The sequence below is a fragment of the Brassica napus genome, chromosome C5, assembly GCF_020379485.1.
Source record: "Brassica napus cultivar Da-Ae chromosome C5, Da-Ae, whole genome shotgun sequence".
NCBI classification, from domain to species: Eukaryota; Viridiplantae; Streptophyta; class Magnoliopsida; order Brassicales; family Brassicaceae; genus Brassica; species Brassica napus.
In genome coordinates, this window is record NC_063448.1 from 17,402,174 (window position 1) to 17,413,991 (window position 11,818).

At 35.9% G+C, this 11,818-nt stretch overlaps 2 protein-coding genes across 2 annotated transcripts; one reads left to right on the forward strand and one right to left on the reverse strand.

Moving 5' to 3' along the window:
- Window positions 1–1,363: 1,363 nt before the first annotated feature.
- Window positions 1,364–3,114, forward strand: LOC106397026 (UPF0725 protein EMB2204). Its single transcript, XM_013837561.3, has 5 exons — window positions 1,364–1,583; window positions 1,696–1,827; window positions 1,910–2,096; window positions 2,162–2,283; window positions 2,394–3,114. Exons 1-5 carry the CDS (start codon window positions 1,500–1,502, stop codon window positions 2,913–2,915), a joined length of 1,047 nt encoding a protein of 348 aa, XP_013693015.2. The 5' UTR covers window positions 1,364–1,499; the 3' UTR covers window positions 2,916–3,114.
- A 3,152-nt stretch (window positions 3,115–6,266) lies between these two features.
- LOC125587690 (putative SWI/SNF-related matrix-associated actin-dependent regulator of chromatin subfamily A member 3-like 1) lies at window positions 6,267–11,381 on the reverse strand. The gene is made up of 3 exons (XM_048758655.1): window positions 8,911–11,381; window positions 8,538–8,829; window positions 6,267–8,464 (listed from the first exon to the last, which is right to left on the reverse strand). Exons 1-3 carry the CDS (start codon window positions 9,013–9,015, stop codon window positions 8,391–8,393), a joined length of 471 nt encoding a protein of 156 aa, XP_048614612.1. The 5' UTR covers window positions 9,016–11,381; the 3' UTR covers window positions 6,267–8,390.
- Between the last annotated feature and the right edge of the window lie 437 nt (window positions 11,382–11,818).

An 11,818-nucleotide genomic window follows, 5' to 3' on the forward strand; every position in this document is an offset into this window, starting at 1 on the left:
TTTGGCACAAATCTATAGGGGTCAGGTGACCCCCTTCTCCTACAGCTGCCTCCGCCTCTGATTAAAATAGATGAATTTTTCAATATAGAATTTATTCCATTTACTACAAACTGTTTCACAATTTTTATTTTGTTTTGTAATATAGAAAATGTTCGATTTTGTTTGATAAAATTAGAATAGTACTAAGCTTACATTTTGATACACGGAGTAAAAGGGAATGCCACTGGTTCAAGTTGGTATTTGATTTATAGATATTAGACAAAATTGCGCATCTTCTAAATATTAAACCCAATCTCAACCGCTAAATACTAAATTTAAAATCCTAATCATTAAACACAAATCCAGTTATAAACCAAAAAACATATTTATAATATTTTAAATAAACTAACATTTGAAAATAGCATATAATATTTTGTAATATTGGGTCTGATTGGTAATGGCTGTAATTTTAAAAAATTTGCTGTAGAAAAAAATCTGTAGACTTTTTGCTGTGGTTTTAGATTTTATTGCTGTAGAATTTTATGGAAAACACTGAAAAATTGCTTTGGATATTTGGCTCTGCAGAGAACTTATACAGCTGTAGGTTATTTCATGAGCTGTGGTTTCAAAAAAAAATTTAAAGTTTGATTGCTCTGAATTTGGTGTTGTGAAAATAAATAAGGCTGTTGATAGCACCTACAACAGCTACCAATCACCCCATTAAATTATAACATATAAAACTGAAATAGAAAAGACTTGTAAATTTAAAAGTGTCAAAATTGAATTTGTCATATAGCTAAATTACTAATAAAGAGAATATCATGACATTACTATTTTCATTAGTTGTAATAATGAAATTTTAAATATAAACTATATTCATTATAAATAGAATAAGAGAAATTGGCTGAAGTCTACACTTGTATGGATGTGGTTAACGTAATAATAAAATAGAGTTTGTAAACCTATGTTTACGAATCTAGATTTATAATTTAGACTTCGTGTGGGATTTAGGATTTAAAAAAAAAATTAAAAGAAATTTAAAATATTTTTTTTTAAAATAGTTTCATTTTTTTGGATTTTGAAAAACAAAAAAAAACTGAAAACAAATTCGAATAAAATAAAAATTGAATTTAAAAACTTATTATCCAATATAATAATAATAAAAAGTTTGATTGGAAAATAAAACGGACTATATAAAAACAAGAGCTAAAATTTAAATATTGATTGGATATAAAATATATTTTTTGAAAAAAAAGAAAAAGATAATTTGTTAAGTGTAATAACAATTTTTTTTTGTCAAAAGTGTAATAACAATTTTAACTAGGAAGTCCAGTCTTTGCAAATAATAGAAAAGGTAGATAATGTTAGGGGAAAAAAAAGGATCGGGCCCAATTGAAACCCAGAGATGGAGTATATCTATCATCTAGTATTCGTATAGAGGGACAACCCTAAGTCGAAAAAGAGAAAAGAAACATAAAGAAAAGAAAAGCAAAAAAAAAAAAAGCATCAGCGGCTCGACGATGGTTGCGTTCTTGTCTGGGTATTCAAGGAAGGAGGTTGATCGCCGTAGGAGGAGCTATATGAAAGAAGTGAATAAATCCGAGGTAATATTCTTTAATTGGTTTAGTCAAAAAGAAAAATATATTCTTTCATTGTCTTTATGCTTCTAGGGGTTGGTTACATGACTAATTAATGCGTGGTTCGTCGTCGTCATAGGGGTTCGATGTCAGTGGTCTTCCAGTACCAGACTTTGCTCCTGGACTAATTGAATTCATCTGTAATGATACTTGTTCCCCCTTAATCCTCCTTTATGCTAAGTTGGGCCTTCATCGTTACAATTTGGTCCAGGTATTATAACCACCCCCTGATTTCTTTATATATATATATATGCTATTAGCCCAATCGATTTCTTTGTTTCTTGATCAATTAGGGGAAAAACTTACAGCTCAGTAGCGTTAAGAAATACAACCAGTCCATGGGTTCTGCTGCTTCCTCTTACTACATAACTTTGGTAGCTATTGATCCAGCTACCCAGTTGCTTCAAACTTTTCAGACTAGAGTTAATGAACTACGCTATGGCGAATTGGTTTTGGATTGCTGTATTGCTAGACCTCTAGGTAATTTCTTTTTTTTTTTTGGTATACAACAAGTCTGTCACATTGCTGATTTTGATCTTTTATAGGCGAAACCCACATATGTGGAATCAAGAAAAGCAGTGATCACAAACCTGTGGAGGACTTGTTCCATACCTTTCCTGAGTGGCCGCCCAAGAATCCTTTTAAGAAATCAAACCGATGTTACGTTGTGAGACTAAGACCCCCCCCCCCCCCCCCCCCCCCCCCCCAAACCCTTATATTGCACCTTTGCTTTTTGTTTTTTTTTTCTTCTCGTGATTTTTATATGTTTTCTTGCAGCTGAAGAAATCAGAGTTGCGAGAGAATGATGATTGGATTCGTCTCTACTTGGAACTTGCAGTTGCCACGACTAATAGGAACACCCTTGAGAACCATCTTGTGTCCAACTTGAAGATTGTCAAAGTAGCTATAGATACTAGTACCCAAGAGGGACTCGACTTATTTGCAATTGTCTACATAAGATACAAGGACTCGTGCGAGGCTCGAGTTGGTAAGGATGTTGATCGCGTAGCTGTTGTCAGAAGATTCTTCAATGAGGGCATGGGATCCTTCAGTCTAGTGGGCCAAAATCTGAGTTCAGAAATTATTATACAGAAAAAGAGTAACAAACAACTTTTGTTTAGCTTGCGTTTCAAACCGTGGCTGTTATATACTCCTAGGTGGCGGCTCAAGGCATACAGACACAGTGGCCTTGGCTTGTCTCGTCGTCGTGTGCCCAAGACGAGATCCATCGAGTTATGCAAGTTCAGAGATCATTTTACCAAAAAAGGAAAAGAATCAGAGTGCGAAACTGTCCTCTAAGTACAGTGGCCCCTGTCTTCAGATAATAATAATAATAATCCACTAATAAACTTGGTGTATTAAGTGGGATTGCCTGCTTTTTTTTTTGTGGCTTCTGCTGGAGTAATTTAACACAAGCAAGAATGGGAGACATTCTTGTGGCTGTCGGACGGTCTAATTTTCCTTTTTCATTTCTATTTGCAAATTGTATTGAATATTATATGCGTTCTTTGTTGATTATTAGGAAAATCGCATAAAAAACTTCAAAATTGGCACCTACACATTTTAAACCTTAAATTCTACTCCATGTTTCATAATATAAGTAGTTTTGGCTAAAAACGCGAAGATTAATAAGTAGTTTTGGCTAAAAGCGCGAAGATTAAGAAAATTATTATGTTTTTAAAAAGTATTTTATAATAAATAGGTTAGATATAATTTAACCAATAAAAAATAAATCTATTTAATTTGATTGGTCACACTGTATTCAATAAATGTAAAAATTACCTAGAAATACGAAAACTACTTACATTTTGAAACAAAAATATTTCTCTAAAACTACTTACAATATGAAACGGAGGGAATATTAATTAGCATTTCAAATCTTCAAGGTGATTTTTTCTTCAAGGTGATATTTGTATCAAAATAAATTTTCAACCAGGTTTATTTTTTCATCTAGTAAAAAAACTAGTTTTTTGACGATGTGTCCGTTTTTTCTGAAAAATAATTATTTAACTAAAAAAATAAATAAAAGTCAGAAAATTAAATAAATTCAGAAAATTAAATAAAAAATCAAAACACTAAATAAAAAAGAGAAAATGTCTTAGATAGCACCAAATCAAGTTTTTGTTCTCAAACTAGCACTCAAGGTCCAAAATCACAAAAATAGGTTTCTTTAAAGGGGATCATTCCTTATGCCCTCTCCTTTGATTAACTAAAAAAAAAAAAATTTCGAAAATCCAATCGTCGGAAATAATCCCGTCGTGTTCATCTTCCTCGTCCTTCACCTACGACGGATTACCATTGCTCCGCCGTGTTTCTTTCCGTCGTCATCAGATCTACCGTCTTCAGGTCAGCACATTCGTCGTCATCAGACTCGTTGTGGCTGTCATCAGGTTCGTCATTGTTGTCCCCGAGCTATGGATGCTGGTGCTAAGTTACATGACACAGACTTTAGATTGCAGATATTAGCTTTGTGGTGATGTATCTAGAAGCCGTGCTTCCGATCGGGTTCATCCTCTCTCTCGTTTCCCTCTTATCTCCAAATCGTTTTGCAATGTCCTGTGTAGAGAATTATGAATCCGAATCACTGAGATATTTATTCTCTAGGTATAAATCGTGTGTTTGATCACCGATCAGATGATTGTGGTTTTTGTAAATGTTTGACAGATAAATAAAAGAGGAGAATCAGTGGAAGATAAGATTAAAAAGCTTGATGTTGAGCTCTGCAAATACATAGAGCAGATTCAAAAGACACGATCTGGTCCTGTTCAACAAGCTCTCAAAGCTCGTACTATGAGGCTTCTCAAGCAGAAGAAAATGTAAGGGATTCTTTAGGTTTACAGCTAGCTCTGTTCATTAGCTATTGTTGATCAATTATATTACTTTCTTATCAGGTATGAAGGACAACGCGACATGCTTTATAATCAGACATTCAATCTCGATCAAGTCTCTTTCGCTGCTGAAGGTCTCAAAGATGCCCAACAAACTGTAATGCATATCTCTCTTTGTTTCTAAGCCATTGTCCATGCCTGTGGACGTGGCTAGGTCATATATGCGAGCTCGTCTGCCATGGGATCTCCGTCTGTGAACAATTCAGAGTTTTGGTCACCATCATCAGCAGGGACGCAACTTCTTAAGGAAGGAACACCATTTTCTTATAATGCTGGAAACTTATCCTCTTCCAAGGTACATCAGAAAGGTTTCTAATATGTTATGCATTGCAGTGCAAACTTTTGTGTGATGCTAATTCCAGTTTTCCAATAGAAAGTTTGCATACCAGCATGTATTTCTAATGGCTCTCTCAGAGTTATGGCTCTCTCAGATTTTAGCATGCGTCTTTATTCACTGTTGTATTTGGCCAAGCAGGAATTTGAGTAGGAACAAACTTAACGGGACTATCCCTGTGTCACTCACTGGTCTTCCAAACCTTATAAATCTGTAAGTTACTGCTCTCTCTGTCTGTGATCCCCTTCTTTTTTTGGAAGCTCCTCTTTCTTAATCAATTTGAAACTATGTTTTTACAGTCTTCTAGATTCCAATAATCTCAATGGCCAGATTCCTCAAACTCTATTTCAGATCCCAAAATACAAATACGTTCCTCTACTCTATGTTAAATCTGTTTTTCTTTATCAGTGATCTGATATGGTTTTATCAACTTTAGTTTCATAGGAAACAACTTGAATTGTGGTGTTGGTCAACCTCACCCTTGTGTATCTGAGGTTGCCCGTTCAGGTAGCTACATTACTGTGCGCCATTGTTTGAACCATATCTTCTTTACTTCCAACAGATTCAAAAGTATTAAAGTTTTTTAATTTATTTCTGCTGATGGCGTCTTGTCTGTGGTGAACAGGTGATTCAAGCAAGCCAAAAACTGGCATTATTGCAGGAGTTGTTGTCGGAGTTACTGTCGTCCTCTTTGGAATCTTAGTGTTCTTGTTCTGCAAGGATAGACATAAAGGATTCAAACGTGACGTGTTCGTGGATGTTGCAGGTTGGTTCGTGGATGTTGCAGCTGTGCCACGTCAAATTGGTTTGGTCTGTTTTGTGTTGTGGTTTGTTTGAACTTTAGATAGTGGTGCTGCTCAGAACATCAACATCAGAACCAAAATGAATTTAAAAGTTTTACAAAGTATTAATCTATATTTGCTGTCAAGATTTGCTTACTGATCATCATCACTCAGAAAGAGAAAAAGGATCAACGATCGTTTCCAAGCAGTAAAAGAAAGAGAAATAGACAAGTCACCCATATCGGTTTGGTCTGATATGCTCAGAATAGTTCTCGACACCTCAAGAAAAGGTCCATATGTGTTTGAGGACATGGTGAAGATGGGAAAAGACGCTGGTCAAGAACTGCTTTCGCGTGCTGGTCCAGGCTTATTTGGCAACTAAAGCCATTGTCAAATGAACTGTTGTAACTTTTTTTGATTTTGAGCGAAAGATAACCTTTGTTTTACCAATTGTATTATTATATTTAGATAAAATGAATCTTGCAATTGTAACTTTTTCTTCCCACTATGAACCACTCCCAAAAAACTAGAGTAACAAAAGAAGACTTTAGTTACATCTCCGTTCATCTTCCTCTTCATCAACCGGAGTATACCACCTTGGTCTTCTCTCTGAGTTACTCAGTCTGTAATTCAGCTTCAGTTCTTCATTGCAAAATTTGAAATATTCTAAATATGCAGATATCACATCCTTACTTTTTGGTCTCATTTCAATCTTCTTAGTTTAAACTTTCATAGATAGCAACACTAATATTCAACTATTCTGGAAACCCATCCAGAAATTCCATAACTCTTTCCAGCATTTATAATATAAAATTTAGTGTTAAATACATTAATGTTTTAGCTAATAACAGATGATTCTCCTCAGCCTAGCGGCTAAACTTCCGCTCTACCGAAACTTGACAAACAGTTGCCTCAACCCGTGTTTGATTCCCCTTGGAATCAGATCACTTTTTATTTTTTTTAATTGAATAAAAATCAATGCATTATATTCATTTACTTACATCAACAAACAATTGAAACACACTTGGCCTAGTGTTTCCACGCTTTTCTTCTTTTTCCAGATATCTTGGGTTCGAATTGTGGTAGATGCAAAATTTTTTTTTTTATCTCCAAAATTCCAAATCACAATTTGAAATCTTCCAAATATGCAGATATCACAATTTAAATTTTTCCAATTGTAAAGACAAACATGGACTATATGTATCCTAAGTAATAAAGTGAGGAACCAAATACACATAAACCAAACAAAAAAAACGAGCGTGAGATGATATCACACCCTTAGTTTTTATCTCATTTCAATTTTTTTAGTTTAATCTTTCATAGATAGCAACGCCCTTTGATATACGCAGAGCTTGAATGTTGGTTTATTGACAATATTTCTTTTGGCTTTGAACCAATAGGATATTTTAGCTCAGGCAGTGCTAGTTTGAGAGGTACTGAATCTCTCATCTTGTTTCTATCATGTGTAAACAAGGAATTTTTTTTTTCAAAATTCGTTAACATCCGATTTCCTGGAAGACTTTACCGAAACTATACAAATCCTTCATGAAATTTTAAAAACTCTACACAGTCTCATGCAAATTCACGAGCCTACCAAAGATATCAACATGCATAAGCCGAACAAGACACCAAGCAAAAAGTTTTTCAAATTTGTTACCATCGGATTTTCTGGAAGGCTTTCCTGAAACTACACAAATCCTTCCTGAAACTACACAAATCTTTCCTGAAAATGTCAAAAACACTACACAGTTTCACAAGAACAAGCAACAAGAGACTAACAATGTAATAAGTAAATTCACGAGCCTATCAAAGATATCAACATGCGTAAGCAGAACAAGACACCAAACAATCAGATTTTCTGGAAGACTTTCCTGAAACTACACAAATCTTTCCTGAAATTTTAAAAACTCTACACAGTCTCACAAGCACAAGCAGCAACAAGAAAATAAAAATGTCATATGCAAATTCACGAGCCAACCAAAGATATCAATAAGCAGAACAAGACACCAAGCAAAAAAAAAATTCAAATTTGTTACTATCAGATTTTTTGAAAGCTTTCCTGAAACTAAACAAATCCTTCCTGAAAATTTTAAAAACACTACAGAGTTTCACAAGAATAAGCAACAAGAGACTAACAATGTCATAAGCAAATTCACGAACCTACCAAAGATATCAACATGCAATATCAACATGCGTAAGCAGAACAAGCCACCAAGAAATTTTTTTTTCAAATTTGTTACCATCAGATTTTTTAGAAGGCTTTCCTGAAACTACACAATTCCTTCCTGAAATTTTAAAAAACACTACACAGTTTCACAAGCACAAGCAACAAGAGACTAACAATGTCATAAGCAAATTCACGAACCTAACAAAGATATCAACATGCGTAAACAGAACAAGACACCAAACAAATTTTTTTTCAAATTTGTTACCATTGGATTTTCTGGAAGGCTTTCCTGAAACTACATAAATCCTTCCTGAAATTTTTAAAAACACTACCAGTTTCACAAGCACAAGCATGTGTTTAGTCACATCAATTTTGGGTATTCTTCTTAATGAGTAGTGAGAAGGCAAAGAGATTTAATATTCTTAATAAGCCAGGGACTCTAACAAAACAAGCTCAATGTAAATTAAACAATTAAACTAGTTAAAAACGAGGATTTCTAATAATACTAGGCAGTTACTATGAAAAGTTTAGAAGTATATATATTAAAAATCAGCAGATTGAGTGATGATGATGTCTCTTGGTGGAGATATGCAAATCGGACAGTCAAAATCTTAAATCTTCGCCGTCTTGCAATATGGCAACCAGCTTCTGCAGCAGCTCTGACTTATCAGTCACATCTGTACACAAACACACACAGGCGTAAAGCTTTGCAACCAAAAATAATAACAAATAACTGTTTTGTTTTTGTACCTTCGATAGATGTTAAAGTGTTCAAAGACCTTAACTCCGGAGGGCAAAGAGAAACATCGTCATAAAGCTGTGTAAGCCATAATATTATACTCAAAATTGTTGAGTAGTTACGCATCAAGCTTCCACTGTTTATAAGATTCTGGACAAGACCTTTGGCTTCTCCTTCCATGTGATCATATATCTGACGTTCTTCGGCAGAAAGATCAGCATAACAAGTCCCAACAATCTTAGGTGGCAACCCAATCAAACTCTTTTCCTTTGTTCTCCGCAACGAGGTTGTCGCCATCAAAACCTGAGAAAGCATCTAAGTGAATAGCTTCCACCAATAAACTGAAACATATAACATATATATAGAAGTGAATGTTGTCTTTACCTGTAAACGTGAGAGCCTGTTCTTGTTCCCTTGACCAAGCGGGTGTTGTATCAAGCTTTGCCAATAACTCTTTATGGAAAATGGCTCGAACCTGAGAAACGCCATCAGGGAGTACAAATCAAACGAACCATTCTGAATAGGAGTTCCTGTTACAGCCCGTCCCCTAAAAGCCTTCAGATTGCAAACCGCCCTGCTCTGATGAGCATTTGCGTTCTTGATGGTGTGTGCCTATAGCTGGAGTTTTTGGATTCAAGAACTTGTTCCGTAAATCAAAATCCGTGTGGGAAAGTGAAGTGTTGACAATAGAAGCTCCAAGCCCATAAATCTGAAACCACAATAGTGAAGAAGAGAGCTTGACAAAAAAACAATCATCTCCATAGCCATGGTAAGCTTCACTGAGAATATGAAGAAGGTTCCATTTGTTTAAGCTGAAATGCTCCTGCAACATCACTGAAGTGAAACCCACAAATTTTGAATCAAAATCCCTAATTACAAATAACAATTGAAAACCTCAAACTTACATGTGTAAGTTTCAATTTCACTGTTAAGAGTGTTGTCAATATATAGATTCGTCGTGATTTTAACACCGATGTCGTCGTCGTCGATGTCGTCGCTGGTGTCGTCGTCGGTGTCGTCGCCTGTGTTCGTCGCCGGTTTCGTCGACGGAAATGTCGAGAGAAGCAAAAGTTTTTGTTTTTAATTTAATTATACTTGATATTGTATGCATGGCTATTAAAGCCTTTTAGCCTATTAATGAATATTATATTTGTGATTTTTAGCTTAAGGTGCTATTTTGGAGATGAAAATTTTAAAAAGTCTATTTATGAGAATTGCCCAATAAAAAATCAGAAAATTAAATAAAAATTCAGAAAATAAAACAAAATTCAGAAAATTAATTAAAATTAAAAAAAATAAACTAGAGTTGATGAAGAATAAAGAAAAATAATTGGCTATAAAGGAAAGAGACCGATGAAGAGGAAGGGTATCACAGACACATGCAATTCAGTACAAGATTAATGTTTTCATAGCTTACTTTTTGTTCTTGCCGAGTTTGTCATCTTTCATAGAAATTCTGTCTTTTCTCTGGTAATCCGTCTTAGATCACTCAGTAACTCACCAACAAATTCGTGCATACGTTTTGTACGCACACGAAAATTCAGATTAAACAATGGGCGCTGACTGTGGGGATTATAAAATAACACCAAAGAAAATCAAAGATGTCCAGAGAAGATCTCACTGGCACAAGGGTTACCTTTCCGATAACAAATCTCACTACCATGATGGGCATGATGAAATGTTTTACTCAACATGTTACAAAAAAAAAAACAAAAGAGAACCTAGATGCTCTGACCGCTGCTCTTACGCCACCACCCGCTGATGATCACCGGAAGAAGGCAGTTGTTCAGTACGGTTCTTCCTGCCGAACAGGAGATTGATCAGATCAATCATGCGACTACCCAATAAATCTCCGTTCTCCAGAATACAACATAGGATATATTGTGAAGAATCCATAAGTTAACAAGCTAGATAGAACGTATCCTTAAAAAAACTCCCTTCGCAAAGAAGATCATTGATGTCAAGGTCCTACACACGGATGAGAATCAACTCCTTTCTTAGGAGATTCTGATCCGTACGATCACATTACCGCGTTCAGCATAGCCATGGAACAAACACACTTTACCATTGATTGACCAGACTAATGCACCAACAGTGTCTCCAACTAACAACAAATGTCAATTCAAAGCTTTGGCGTGAGCAGCTGGATGAAAACCAAACTGAACCTGTGGAAGCATCTCAGGAGGAACAAGCGGAGCAGACATCACATGTCAGGGATGTAATAGCACAAGTGTTATAGAGACACCAGCTGAATTAGAACGTATGCGTGTGAAAGCCGAGAAGCAAGCCCATAACCAACTTATCAAGCCTGCTACTAAGCTACTAGCCGTTAAACTCTCACAAGCATCTTTCAGTCAAAAGAACAGCTCACACCATTGCCGTACAAACCTGAAGATGCTAGCACACGGTACCTTTATCTCTAACAGATTTAGCTGTTTGGATTTGTCTCCAATCGAGTGCTGATGTGAGCAAAGGATAAGATCGTGTGCTGTGTATATAAGAACATAAAACCCTTGTAATCCTTTTCCAAGTTAAATAATAGAAAATACGTTTAAAGTCCTCTCTTGGTCTTCAAGTTCTTGAGTTGTTCACATGGTATCAGAGCCATGGAGGACAATACAGAGACGTTTACTACTCCATCTCTGAGCATTTCTCACTGTGTTACTCTCAAACTTTCATCCACAAACGATCTCTTGTGGAAGACACAGTTTGAGTCCTTTCTTTCTAGTCAATCTCTACTCCTCGTCCATCTCCGGCTATCACAACACGTCAGGGTGATGAAGTTACTGAAGCAGCCAAACTGAGTTCGTGAAATGGCTTCGCAAGGACCAGCTTGTGATGGCTTGGCTTTTCGGATCTCTAACCGAAGAAGCTCTCAGATCTGTCTACGGTTTGCACTCAGCTCATGAAGTATGGGTCTCGCTTGGTCAGAAATACAATCGTGTGTCCGCAACTCGGAAGCTGGATCTGCAACGCAAGCTCCAGGGTATGACAAAGCAACAGAAGTCTATGTCACAATATCTAGCCGAAGTTAAAGATGTCTGCGATCAGTTAGACTCAATATGGTGCTCTATATCCGAACATGAGATCGTTTACGGTGCACTAAGCGGATTAGGCAAGGAGTATGAGTCAATACGTAACGTAATCGAGCATTCCATGGATTCAGTTCAGCCTATGAGCTTTGAGGATGTTGTTTTCAAGCTCACAAACTTCGAAGACAAATTGCAAGTGTACAACCAAGCAGCTGAAGTGAGTCCTCATATGGCGTTTCATACTGGTCGTGGTTACAACA